This window comes from Amblyomma mixtum, unplaced genomic scaffold (genome assembly GCF_055824585.1).
Source record: "Amblyomma mixtum isolate Tamu unplaced genomic scaffold, ASM5582458v1 scaffold_13, whole genome shotgun sequence".
Taxonomy (NCBI): Eukaryota; Metazoa; Arthropoda; class Arachnida; order Ixodida; family Ixodidae; genus Amblyomma; species Amblyomma mixtum.
In genome coordinates this window covers 1,546,021-1,560,243 of record NW_028317662.1, presented here as the reverse complement: position 1 = coordinate 1,560,243, position 14,223 = coordinate 1,546,021, and the positions used below count along the sequence as shown (strand labels likewise).

Here is a 14,223-nt window from a genome sequence, read left to right as displayed (position 1 = left end):
CGCTCCTGTCGTTGACAACGTGGCAGCTGCTCGGCCATGTTTCGCTGCTCCAGCCTTTTCTCTGTGGGATTCAAGCGAACCACGAAGCGCCCTGTGGCACTTCTTTTCTATTGCGCGACGTTCATACAGTGACTACAACGTTTGGATATGGTGTGAAGACAATGCTTGGGCGAGGTGTCTGAGGCAGAGGCGCGAGGGGTAACGATAGCTTTCATTGCTGTCAAAACATTACTCAACTATAAATGGCTAGCCGCGCGGTAGCGCAGCGTACACAAACGCACGGTATGTTCACAGCATGGCGCCCAGACTCAAGGTGGCACACGGGCTTTGCAATGGACCACTCCTGCCACCCTTCGAGTAGCTCGCCATGTAATAATGAGGGACTTGTGATGGGCTGCCATCTGACATCCTGGTCCACTTTTTACGTTAATGTTGATATGGATTCCCACTCCACAAATAAAGTACTCAATACAAAGGCGTTAAAACACCAGGCAAGGGCAACAGGCAAGCAAGTAATTAACGGGATAATATCTAAATGACAATCAAAGGCAGGCAGGAACAATAAGCGAACTAGTCTTAACAATCTCAAAATCCACACAACCACACAACTTTTATAAATCCGCTTCACTGTCTTGAAGATCAATACACACTATGCGCTCTCTGATCGGACGTTGATCGTTTAGCGGCGATGCAGTTACACTATATAAGCACTGAGCGATTTTATGGCTGGCTGCACAGTCTAAGCGATTCGCCGGGCTGACGACAAGAAAGCAGGTCTTGGTTGTGAAGTGGAGACAAAGCTGATGGTGCGTCTGCTATGTACCGGTAACATGTAAAATTTATGCTTTGAAACATGCACTGTACTTGGCTGAACAAAGTTTGGTTTGGTTTGGTTATTGCGGTTTAACATCCCAAAGCAACTCAGGCTGATGGACGCAGTAGTGAAGGGTTCCAGAAATTTCCACCACCTGGGATTATTTAACGTGCTCTGACATCGCACAGCCCACGCGTCTCTAGAATTTCGCCTCCATCAAAATTCGGTCGCCGCGGCCGGGATGGAACCCGCGTCTTTCGGGTCAGCAGCCGAGTGCCGTAACCACTGAGCCACCATGGCGGGGCGGCTGAGCAGAGTGTTTCGAGCATGAACTTCAAAACGTAGACACCCTAAATGTTGCAGGCTTAAGACATTCTACCAGGCGATAAAGGCCTTTTAATCCAGGGGACAAGAGCATCCTTCCCGCCCACTACGTATTAGCGCACCGTCGCCTCTAAGCTTCCAATCATGACGCAGCCGTCAGCAAGCATTGCTTGTCATCCTTATCCTCGGCGCACTTCTCCTACATCACGAAGAGAAATATTCTTTTACTGATGCGCCTTATGCCCTTGCCATTTCCACTCTATGCCGCTTGTAAAAGCTTCACCTGCTCGTCGCGTTTTTTTTATCTTTCTTTACTCTTTCTTTCAACCCTTGAAAAATAGCGTCTCTCTCAGCACTGCACTAGACATAGGAAAACAAGAAATGTAATATTCTACTAGTTGACACTGAACTAAACCGGAACTTCACTTATGGAAACTGCTCCAAACGATATAAAGTTGCTGGCACAGTAGATGTCCACTAGATGCGCGCCGTGGCCGTCGTAGTAGAAATTAGACACTGCGACTGTTCCGCACGGTAGATTGATGCTTCACGTTGACGATGATGTTGAGTAAAGACCTGCCGCTCCTGTACTCTGCGGTTTCATGAAGGCATCCTTTACCTAGTCAGTGGTAGAAACGGTTATGTCAAACAGTAAATTTACTGAATTTTTAATGCAATGCAGTCTCATGACTAAAATGTCGAAGTTTTATGCATTTCCTTCGCAATGGTCTTGGGATCGTTTCTAGCTTTACGTGCTGAAATAACATCACCACGGGGACATGGAGCTTTCTTTTGTGAACAACATGATGCATGGTTTTGTGTTTTCAAAGACCATGACTAATCGAAGCGACGTTTTTCAAAAGAAATCACCAAGGCGCCTTTTTTCTTCAACGGCCAGATTTTGCTTGTCTTGACTTGTTATTAGCTCTAAAAGACCTTGACTACGTGACCTTATATTAGTCTTGAATAGAACTGATGTTTCTATGGTTTACGTGACTAATGCGTAGCTGCTGTACGCATAGCGAGGAGGTGAGATACCGACACGAAATGACACTACAGCTGCACCATTGCCATCGGACGTGCGGACAGTACCAGGTAGGGTTCTAGATCCCGCACGGTGCAAATGTAGTATCACACAGATTGCGCGATGCATGTCTGTATTGGTCCAGCATGGATGGAGCTGAACCCCACAACACAGTTACTAAACCTCGCGCTCGCGACAGAGAGCGGAAACAACGCGCCAATGAGGAGCCCACGTGTGGCGGAGGGGACAAGGACTCCCTAGCAAAGCGGAATGCGTTGGTCGACTACCGGAAACACCGTGTCTTTGCCGAGCGAGCGGCAGACGCTAACGGATGAGATCGACAGAAGTGCTTATAGTCAGACCCTGAGATTTCTGCAAGCACCGCTGAAGCGGTATTTTGAGAGGGTGGCAAACACATAGCTATAATTCGTAAAGCTTACGATTACTGTTTACGATTGCGCTTACTCTTAGGATTACGTGGCTATAATCGAATTTGTGCAGCTCGCTATATGCGTAAGCAATGTCAATTTTTCGTTCAACTACTCAGGTTACGCTCTCAATCTACGAAGGATCAGCAATGTTCCGGATTAAATTCGTCAGGCATGTTGAAGTAACCAAAGCCTTAGTTATATGAAGCCAACCGCTACTGATATAACTTCAAATAATTTCAATTAAATCTTATTTGCTTTCTCAGTTATCGAGAGGAGGTTGAGGCTAAGCCTCGCAGGGAGCGCAGGGGAATGTTTCCATATTTTTTAGTTTATGGGGTGCATCAATAGGACATTACTAGTACAATAATTTTAACGCCTGAAGATAATTGTCTAGAAAGCAGGAGAAAACACAAACGCATTCGACTAAAGGAATTCGAACCCGTTGCTGTTCCCGCAACTGAGTTACGGTGACGGCTTTGCGACCAGTTTTAGAGGGTATCTATGCTGCGTGTAACGTAACCTTGAAAGTGTTCACCAGCTCCACGCCCCTCAGTAGCGGCGGACGTAGTGCGTCGTATATTATCGTGAGTGTGACGTAGAACATTACCGAACGGTGACAACACGAGCTTAGCGAGAGCCCTCTTATGCTGCTTATGGCATCAAGACTGCTAGAACTGAAGCCCTCGTTAAGCTACTTCATATCACGTACTATGTTCGCTGCTGTGGTCGAGGATTGCAAATGTTTGCACTCTGATAGTTAGGTTGCAGGCAATGCAAATAACCCCGAAAGGCGCTTAGGTCGAGCGCCAGACGGATAATTTTGAGATCGTGAGTTAGCCTACCACCATCGACATGTGCCTGCTTTTTCTTCCGCTTTCTAATCATTTCTCATTAAGCGTTAAAATAATTCCACTGTTAATCTGCTTTTGATTAACACCACAAATCATCATCATCATCAGCCTGACTACGCCCACTGCAGGGCCTTTGCCCTGCAGTGGGCGTCAGATGCCTTCTAGACTTGTTTCTAACATGTGGAACTTGAGACCACGTCAAGAAGGCGCGCCTAGCAATCAGCAGAGAGTTTCCGCCGTGGATTAAACATGCTGTAAATCACGGCACATAAATTAGATGGCTCTCCTGCTTGAAGTTTCGAAGAGCAGGCGCGCCGGCGCAAAGACCGCTCTTTGTATTCGAACACTGAAAGCGTTTTTTTCTCGTATGGAGCCCGAATCACGTTCCACATCGAGTGCAGCTAACCCGCAACTCGTAAGGCTGGATTTAGGTAACATACAAAGGCCCTGAAAGCCGACGGTAGTTACGCAAGTGAAAAAAATTGCATCATGTTGCGAACGCCTCTGTTACGCCTCGGATAGCCGGCGGGAGCACGCGGATTGACAGGCGCAGCCTATGTGCCATTGCGTCCTCGCCGCCGCTTTCGCCGAGCTCGCTCGCGCGCAATTTTTTTCATGGCCTCCGAGATCATACGCGTGCTATTAATAATATTTCTTGAGTCACGCCGCAGCTTGCTGCTTGGTGTCGCTCCGCACGGTGGCGATGCAGGCTAGTTTGCCGAAGTCGTTTTAACCGTTTCAAGCAGAAATAAATCTTAATGCAAGCTGCAGGTGCTTAGTTTTACATGAAAGTATTAGCTTCAGTTTTTTTTTCTTTGATGATTTCTTTATTTTTACGTTTAGAAATTTAGTACTTCATTTGGCCATTCGGCGTTGCAGACGCTAGCGATAGCTACGCGCGCGAATTGGATGCTGCGTACGTTGTACGTTTCGCTGCGCTCTTTTTTCCGCACTGGATGGCATTTCACGCCGCTGCAGTTTGCAGTTTCCCCTTTTTTCTACGGTATCGTTTACTACCAGTGTTGCACTGAGATATGAGCCTCGTTTTCCGCACAAGTAACTTTCCATTTGTCTTCTGTGGTGAAAGTGTCGGCTTTGCTTTAGCTAAGCCACTAACGCGCCTGACTGAACGGTCGGCCAGTGCGTCACTCCTTTGCTTTACAAATTACAAAACAGCGTCAGCCAGTGTTTTACATACCAAAGGGCAGCGTTGAATGTATTAAAACAGGGCATTTGCATGTTTTTGAGCTTTTGTTAAGTTCATACAGCTAGGCTGATATCGCATGCGAGTTCCTTTCTTTACATGGCGGTGACAAGGTGAACGTGACAAAGCTTCAAACCAACCAGCTAGGTTAATAAGACGCGAATTTTTTCCTACACATTGATTAAAGTCTGCGCTCTATTGCATTCTGGCAGGGTTTTATTCTTGCCAAGGACTCTCATCTGGCCACCTGTGTGCACCAATTCTCCTCGCTGTGATTGCCGTCAGTGAAACTCGCGTTAAAAAGGCTTTGGTTATTTTAACTGCGGAAAGGAGTCTGCAGTATATTAATTATCATAAAGCAAACATGAAGCCCGTCGTGGTAGCTGTGTGGCATTGGCGTTCGGCTGCTGATCCCAAGGTCGTAGGTTTTTCGATGCCGGCCGCGGCGACCGTATGTCGATAGAGTCGAAATACAAAAACGTCCCCGTGCTGTGCGTAGTCAGCATATCTTAAAGAACCGCTGGTGATCCAAATTAACCCGGCGACTTCCACTACTGCGTTCCTCAATGTCAGTTTGTCGCTTCGGAACGGTAAACCGCACAATTTCCAAGTGATCATGAAGCGGAAGTTGTATTTGTTTCATGACTTTCAATGACTGCATGCGTAAACTAAGCGAACCACTGAAGCAATGTAGTTGCTGACTGTTTTTGTTGCAGGTCATGATGAAAATATGGGAGAATACTTTGTAGAAAAACTGTGATTGCCTCATTTTAGTTCATTTGTGCGGAACTGCCCTGAGCTATTTCTTCTGATTTGGGGTCTTTTGTATGCCTAGCTGCTGCAAGCTTTGTGTCTTGCCTGAGGTCTGTGGTTGGTTATTCACCCATAGAGCCTGGGCACTAAGGTAGTTTACTCAGTAGTGCTGCTCTGTATATGTGCAGGCTGTTTGGCAGTGCATTGAAGTACTACGGCTCTTTGCTGGCATGGCTGCTTTTATTTTTTGGCAAACCATTTCACCGTGCACAGCTGGCGTTGTCCCTGCTTTATTGTCTACATTTCGTTTTGGGTACAGGCTGTTCAACAGTGGTTTTCAGAAGCCCTCCTTGCCTGCTCAACTTCTCAAGTTTTGGTAAGCACGCTTTGAAGCTGACACCTTTTCTTTCACTTCATGATTTCTTGTATAGGTTTGGTTTGGTTTGGTTTTGTGGGGTTTAACGTCCCAAAGCGACTAAGACTATGAGAGACGCCGTAGTGAAGGGCTCCGGAAATTTCGACCACCTGGGGTTCTTTAACGTGCACTGACATCGCACAGTACACGGGTCTCTAGAATTTCTCCTCCAAAGAAATTCTAGCCGCCGCGGCCGGGATCGAACCCGCGTCTTTTGGGTCAGCAGCCGAGCACCATAGCCACTGAGCCACCGCGGCGGCATTTCTTGTATAGGTCTAGGCTGTTTTCTAATGTTCATTCCACAAGCCCCATTATTTTTTTGTCCTTTAGAACTCCAGCTGTTGGCCGGAGGAGCAAGGACACGGAAATTAATCGCAGCACCTTGTACTTGGTTGTTCAGACGACTTGGCCTGGAGATTGTTCCAGTTCTGAGGTGAGCGTCTGGACTAATGCTTCTTGTGCAGTGGTGTAAGTAATCTCTTGCCCGCAGCGCCATCATTTGAGCTTCATCGTACAGATTAAAAAGGATTTGTTTGGCATTGCAGTGTCAGGAACCTTATACACGCGCACTTGTATTTGTCTTATCTTTCAGATGTGCCCCTTTGCGGCTATCAAGGTAAGGTCCAAGATTTTTGACCCATCTCTGGGGTATACTAAAGTGAGGCAGGTATTTCCAAGACAGGAGCATCTCTGCTATGTTTTAGTGCGATGGTGCGAGATGTCAGTCATCAACCACTTTTGATTCAGCCACATCTTGCAGGTAAGAGAAAGCCTGTTTGTAGGATACAGCTGAGGAGGTTCTGTGACTACAGTGTGCATCACAGTAAGGCAGTGCACTTGCTATTGACTGCTTCGCTTTCTGTGTCCATGCACGCTGTTTGAATTTTGCTTCTGTTAAAGACCTCCACAGTGAATGACTTCTTGAGTTTATGGTGAGCTGTAGCACTCTGCTCAAATGCCGCTTACAATCATATCGTATGCATCTAGGTTTTTAGATAGCTTATTTTCTTGCCTGTGCTGCCACTCCTTCCCATTGCCTGGTCTTGTTTCTGACTCCTCGTTGGCCATTCTACGCGCACCTAACTGACTGCACTTTTGGTTCACCTAATAGTTTTCACTTCTGCAGGCTGCTGAACAGAGCTGGATTAGACTTCCTCATGTTCCCGTCTATTTGGCATCCTCGAGCTTCTTACAAGAAAAATGATTTTGGGAACACCTAGCGAGCTCTTCACTGACATCCACATCAGAGCAAGTTGCTCATCAACGCATCCATTGTGAACAAGGCCCGGGGCCGAACCAATTTCTGATTTAACAATTGGTGGCTACTCGACACATTCCCGTCATCCAACTGTTTAACGTTTTAATGTCAGCCAAAGCAGTGAACCTACCTCATCCGTGACTTCTAACATTAATTTCCTGGTCGTTTTCTTTTTTTGTATGGGTGTATGCACTGGATTCCATAAAGAGTTAACGCAGTAACTGAAAAGTGTGCGCCCTTTTCGTACTTATCACACGCATTTATGGCTCATTACTACAGCCATACATCCCTTGTTATGTGGGCTCATTGTTGTGGTCATTGCAGATCTGCTTAGAGTTTTAGGGCGGAAGCCTTTGATGCCTCATCGTTGTAAGCAGGAGCTGTCGACAGAAAGGTCACGCTTTTCAATTGGCCGAAACGGTCGTGAAGTCACAGTGCGCGAATTTCAAACCGGGCCAATTGTACTTTGGCTACTAACCTTGCAACCAATTAAATGGATCGTATAGTGATGCTCCAAGTACGTTTCACTGAATTTAGTTAACTGCTTACTTAACCAATTAGTCAAATTAACCTTTCTAGTCAGACCAGATAATTAAACAAAACCGAGTAAGAAATTGGCTAACCTTGGGAATCGAGCCCCGGTCTCCGGAGTGCGAGTCGAGCACGCTACCACTACGCCATGCCAGCTTTTTTTTTCTTCAACATGGTATTTATTACAGTGATGTAATGTTCTATGTACATGAACTATATAGAAGCCATTATGAAAACAGTGTTAAACAATACATATTGAAAAGACCATGCACTAGAAAAGGGGCAATGCAGAGCACATCACTAATAGTGAGTGCCACTCCGGTTGGTACTCAGTCTGGGCATACACGTCTCTTAGATGAACAACCATTCGACTGAAGTGATCCTCGATGGTTTGGAATGAACAAAGGTGCGTTTAACGAATACGGTGTCTTCGTTCACTCCCATCTTCCTCCCTTCCCGTTACGGCGAGGTTTAGGTGTCCACTGAGATATGAGAGACAGCTACATTTCCTTTCCTCAAAAACCAATTTACCGACGAGCAAGGCGTATTTGTCCGCGTTTCAGATTGGTCCAAATTGTCGTGACGTCACCACGCGCGAATTTTAACGGGTGTCCACCGAAATATGTGAGACAGTTACTGCGCAACTTCCTTTCCTCAAATACAATTTTCGACTAGCGTCTACTGAGATATGTGAGATAATTAATGAGTAATTTCCTTTCCTCAAATACAATTTTCATTTTCTTCACTATGGCCCCTCTTTCTTCTTTCACTGACACTTCCTCCCTTCCCGTACAGTGCGGCTCAGGTGTCCACCGAGATAACAGAGATTTACTGCCGCATTTCCTTTCCTTAAAAAGCGTTGCGTTCAAAGGGCTACGCATCGCGCCGAACGGGTGGTGGCGTTCCTTGAACTCCGTGGCAGCGCTACAACACGCTGTCGCGTTTCACTCCTCAAGGCGAAGCTTAAGCGTCATTAATTGGCAGTTAATTAATGCACTAACAAAATGTGAAATGAACAATCGCGTAGGAGAATGCAGCACTCAGGCTTTCGCCTTTCACCACTTTAGCCGCTAAAGTTCCACGTAATTTTATTTTGCCGCCGCGGTGGCTCAGTGGTTATGGTGCTCGGCTGCTGATCCGAAAGACGCGGGTTCGGACCCGGCCGCGGCGGTTGAATTTCTTCGGAGGATAAATTCTAGAGGCCCGTGTACTGTGCGATGTCAGTGCACGTTAAAGAACCCCAGGTGGTCGAAATTTCCGGAGCCCTCCACTACGGCGTCTCTCATAGCCTGAGTCGTTTTGGGACGTTAAAGCCCATAAACCAAACCAAACCAAACCAAACCGCCATTTTATTTTGGTGGGCTATATCACAAACATGAACTCTTTAACATTTCTAAAGCTTTAGAAGGTTTAAAAGTAGCACTGAAATCATTCTTCAAATGCGTAAAATAATCGAGGCACCCATTTTGTAATAAAAAAAGGAACGCCTAAAAATATTCAAGAAAAGGTCTACCTAAGAAGTTTTCTAGCCATATACAAGCGTAGCGTTACCAATGCTAATAGAGGGCTAGTAAACGTCTAAGTCTAAGTCACAAGCGTGGCACGTTGACGTCGAGCGGCAAAAAAATATTCAATGTAAACTTTTTTTGAAAGTTTTATTTCTTCATGCTTTCTGCGTTTTTGGCCCACGCGCATCACAGAGAGCAGACTGCGAGCTGCGTGTTATTATTTTGATAGGCAGTTTCTTTCGCATTCCGCCTGCTCTTGGAAATTGTTGCAGTTTGGGCAGCATCCTCCCCATTTGAAGGGCTCGCATTTCCTGGTCGTAGAGTTGAAATAGTACTTCGGCACAAGCGCGAGGCATGGTCCAACTTTTTGAGGTTCTTTGCAACCTGCACGGAAGAGGCACAATAATCTCGGCATAACTCCGCAACTCTGAACATTAACCTTCACACACATATTGCTTTCCTGATCCCGCTCTACATCTTCCTCGGTAAGGCTCGTAAGAAACAGAGTTCATGCAATTTCAGTGGCGTGCCACTGCGTCTGTGTAGCGGTTTCATGTTATTGCTTAAAATTTAAAATTGCTTTTTGATTTGTCGTTTTTAATTCACTCTGTTACTTTCCACTAAAGCTACAAAGTTTCAATACTTCAACAGGAATAATTATGCTCTTCTGCACAATTAAATGCAGCTCTAAATTATCAAAGTAAGCGCTGCGCTGTACATTTTGTGCAGCTAAGGAGACCCTCATTTCATAAACATTATTTTGGCCTGATTGTTTAGAGTAGAACCTACTTTTTATTGCGCGACAAGTATCAACGAACGACATTGGCATGCAAACTTGGGATTGGGATGCAAGTGTGCAAAATGTTTTTCCGCTTTTCGGTGGTTATCTAGGTCTCCGAACAGAAAGCACTGCATATGAACAATCCTATTTTATGCTTATGAAATCGCCTATTGCAAACTTGCGTGAGTGCATAATGAAAAACGCGCAAGAATTTTAAATGGTGCATAAACTGTATAGTATAAAGTAATCTAAGTAGTATATATAGTATATAATATATAGATCCTTGCTTGTTCGTGCTCTTAAACCCCCTAGCATGTCAACCAACCAACTACCCGAGGTTTCCATACTAGGACATTGTGTCCTCATGCTTGTTTGCGGAAAATATTCCATGAAACCTGTGAATCATGAATTGGGCACAGGATGTAATGTTTGTGTACAAGACGCACCGCCTTCAACCTTCCACGCTTATTATTTAGCCTTCTTGGTTCTATAATCGAGTTCGTGCTACGTCTTCAACCCTTGGAATGATTTGAAGTAATGGTAAAATGTCTTCCCCACTTCTCTGAACACACATGCTCCCAAAGTGCCAGTGTACTTCCCGTTTTGCACAGAGATATTCTGTATAACCTGAACAACATTGAGTAGCTCGAGAAATTAAAGGGATTTCTGAAACAGAAACCTAAGTGTAGATAGTTATAAAACTCGAAACATACCGTCTGGATAGGTGCATTTTGCAGGGTCCTCTGGAAGAAGAAATGCATAATTTTTGCGGGGAATTAGATCAAGTTTTGCGCTCTACTCATTTGGAAACAAATAAAAAGTCAACAATCAGCGAAGTAGAACAAACTTTGTCTGTAGATGGGGTATTTTTTTTAATTTTCAAATGCAAAAAGACCACTGAGTTGGCGGAGCGCATATCTGGCTAATATGCGAGCACCACTCACATACTTCACAGAACTGGCCTTCTGGATTCTGGTGCTGCTCGAGTATGTCGGCGATAGAAGTACTATCAGTTCTCGGACACCATGACATTCCTGTTACCCCCTCCGCCCCCACCTTTGGGCTTTCTCTGAACTCGAGCCTTCTCCACCCCCCCCCCCCCCCCCCTGCCTTGTCCTTCCTTGGAACTGGCCCCCCTTTCTTTCTCCTTCCAGTGCTAGCCTATTTTGTTTGCCTTGTTCTCATTTCCCTGTGCCACGCTGACTAATCCTCTTATCTGAGTTTTACAGGTCCACCCAGCGCCTCCCCCCCCCCCGTCGCAGCCCCTTCAAAGCCTTTGTTCATTACACAACCCCCGGATATAAGTGTTTCAACTATTGCAGCTTAACGAATCAAGATTCACCTCCCTCCCCTTCCTGACACGCATCCCCTCTCACACCACTTTCCTTCCCCCACCCGGGGCCTTCCTCCTCGGAGCGAAGGCCCTATTTAATCCCTGCCAATGATGAACGCTTTGCCCAGACGAAGACAAGTCCCCTTGTCGAAACGATGCCTCAAGCAACCTGAGGTTTTCCCCTTGGATCTTAAAGGGGCATTTGACAATGTAACACATGAGATCATACTCACTAACCTAAGTCACACCGACTTTGGCCTCAACACATTCCAATACATGAGCCAATTTTAATGGATCGTCAATCCTACATTCGAATTCAAGATAGAGACCATGGTCCTTACCTACTCGGCACGCGGGGAACCCCTCAAGGCGCGGTACTTTCCCCGCTGCTCTTCAATCTTTCCATGATGCACCTGCCGGCCCAGCTGAGTGGTGTCGCCGGCGTGCAGCACGCCCTGTACGCCGATGACATCACTCTGTGGGCCACGCAGGGCAGCACAGGAGACATTGAAACCAGCCTGCAAACAGCGGCGACGATAGCAGACCGCTACGCCCGCCGCTGCGGTCTTCAATGTTCCCCTCAAAAATCGGAATTTGTGCACCTCCGCCCCTCACAGAAGTGCACAACTAAAATATCTCTCTCTCTTGAGAGTGGTCTCATACGCGAAAGTGATGAGATACGGGTACTCGGACTCTACATCCACAAACACAGGCGGCCAGACACTACATTGGCCAAACTCCGTAAGGTGGGGGTGGGCCGCATGGTCCGCCGGGTTTCCAACAAACGCGGAGGGTTACGAAGTAAGGATGCCTTGCGGCTGGCAAACGCCTTCGTAACTAGTCGAATTCTCTATTCGACTCCTTATCTCCACCTACGGAAACAAGAGGAGGACGCCCTTGAGGTCATCCTTCGCAAAATTGTTAAACGTGCCCTTGACCTCCCCATCACTACTTCAAACAGCCGGCTTATGGCTCTTGGGGTGGTGAATACTTTCCGGGAGCTCCGGGAGGCGCACCTTACAAACCAGTACAAGCGCTTGTCGCTAACGGAGACGGATCGCCGCCTTCTTGCTCGACTCCATATCCAACACACCCCTCCAATGGAAGACAGGTTTCGCATCCCGGAACTGTGGAGACGTGCCCTCCACGTGCGGCCTCTTCCAGCAAACATGTCACATGAAGACCATAATGGTCGGCGCCTGGCACGAGCGGAAGCGCTAGCCCGATATTATGGCAACAAAACAGGTGTATACTACGTGGACGCCTCCGGCCCTCACCACGGGGGATGGTACACGGCCGCGGTAGTTCACAACAGCAACACAGTTAACGGCCTAACTTTCAGAGCCCGCAGTGCAACACAAGCAGAAGAGGTCGCGATTGCTCTCGCGGCCTCACATTCCAATTCAAAATACATAATCACCGACTCGCGAGGGGCCTGTCGGAACGTCGAACAAGGCTGCACTCCCTTCCTAGCCTATCGAATATACCAAAATTGCATACGGGATACGGACCCCGCACACCGTTACCTCATATGGGCCCCTGCTCATCAGAGGTTGGCAGGAAACGAGGCAGCAGACGCAGCCGCCCGCGCGCTCTCTCACCGGGCTGTTTTCTCCTCCCCATCCGATCAGGAACCCGATTTTAATCCGATCTATACACTCAAAGATATTACAACATATTATCAAAATTGTCATCGCCTTTACCCTAGCCCATGTAAAGGCCTGAAGAAGGCGGATGAGTGGCTCCTTCTCCGCCTTCTCACCAATACATTGCTGTGCCCGGCAGCGCTAAAACATTTTGACCCCTCCTTTAGCGGCAGCTGCCCACACTGTAGTGCGGTGTCTTCTGACACCTATCACATGGTGTGGGCCTGCCCTTCCAACCCCGCTATTCCCCCCATCCCCAACTCAACCCGGGAGGACTGGGAGGCGACCCTGCTCGGCTGCCACGACTTACAGGCCCAACAAGCCTTAGTCGGGCGCGCCCGGGCGGCGGCAACCGCCACTGGGGTTCCATACTAGGGACAACCACCTAGTGTTTGTAAGGATCGGTTCCTTATGGGCTGATCCAAACATACCTCCTGTTCATTCGTAATAAATGTTTTCACCACCACAACCCCCCTCCCTTATTCATTTTGTGATCGCGAAGGACCATCTACCACACCCTCTCTCTACCAAGGACTATAGTTATATGAGATATTCAGGGCGCAATGAATTCTAGGATCAATCATTGCTCAAATTCGTTTTCTGTAACATTTATGGTGCGTCTTTCTGATCTCAGTGATGTTACTTTTCATTGGTCTTTGAATATTGGTCCACCATTTCTGACTGCTATTCATACCAAAAACACGCAATTGAGGAGTGATGTAGGGCGTCGCGCTTCTCAAGCGGTCCATGTTCTGGGGATTATTCAGCCAGAGAATAAAACCCTGGTCTCGGGAGAACAACATTGTACTTAAATGATGAGTTTTCGAAAAAGTTTCGGAGTGCTGATAATTTACAAGATTTTTTGCGTGTGTCCTTTTCTTCTTAAATGCGGACAAAATACGATCTATGGAAATAAAATCTTACCACAGTCTTGGCAACATACAAGGACCGCGAGGAAAACTGCCACGATGACTGAAGAGAATACTGCGTTCATGGCTTCTGCTGAAAGAATTCAAAAGCTTGGCGTAAAGCTCCATCTTTTATACACTGAACGAGCGTCCTCGTAAAAAGCAAGGAGCACATATCACTAATAAAGTCAAAGCGTTTTTTTATGTGTGGCATACCTCCGCTCTGTTTTCCCACGTGCGGCCGGGTGGAGCCTTTATCACTGTGCCTTTTTTTTTGGCTTCTAGTACCAAGCATACAGACAGATCTAGCGAGTAGTTCTTTCAACCCGGAGCAAAATGTCAAATTCAACAGCAACATGGCACGTGGCGGTAAAACTTTTGAGGAAAGTGAGCGCTGCTTTGATGGCAAAGCTATAACTCTTTACCTGATAGAAGTACAGGA

At 46.8% G+C, this 14,223-nt stretch overlaps 1 protein-coding gene across 1 annotated transcript; it reads right to left on the bottom strand.

The window, feature by feature from the left end:
• Positions 1 to 9,330: 9,330 nt before the first annotated feature.
• On the bottom strand, positions 9,331 to 13,867 carry LOC149324872 (kunitz-like toxin PcKuz1). Its single transcript, XM_089565223.1, has 3 exons — positions 13,798 to 13,867; positions 10,608 to 10,637; positions 9,331 to 9,497 (listed from the first exon to the last, which is right to left on the bottom strand). Exons 1-3 carry the CDS (start codon positions 13,865 to 13,867, stop codon positions 9,331 to 9,333), a joined length of 267 nt encoding a protein of 88 aa, XP_089421349.1.
• Between the last annotated feature and the right edge of the window lie 356 nt (positions 13,868 to 14,223).

What these genes read in the sequence shown, in the direction of transcription:
- LOC149324872 (XM_089565223.1), bottom strand. Translation starts at nt 13,867, where the DNA reads ATGAACGCAGTATTCTCTTCAGTCATCGTGGCAGTTTTCCTCGCGGTC. An exon ending in TGTATGTTGCCAAGACTGTG is followed by an intron (nt 10,638 to 13,797) that starts GTAAGATTTTAT and finishes TTCTTCTTCCAG; the next exon opens with AGGACCCTGCAAAATGCACC. An exon ending in AAAATGCACCTATCCAGACG is followed by an intron (nt 9,498 to 10,607) that starts GTATGTTTCGAG and finishes TCTTCCGTGCAG; the next exon opens with GTTGCAAAGAACCTCAAAAA.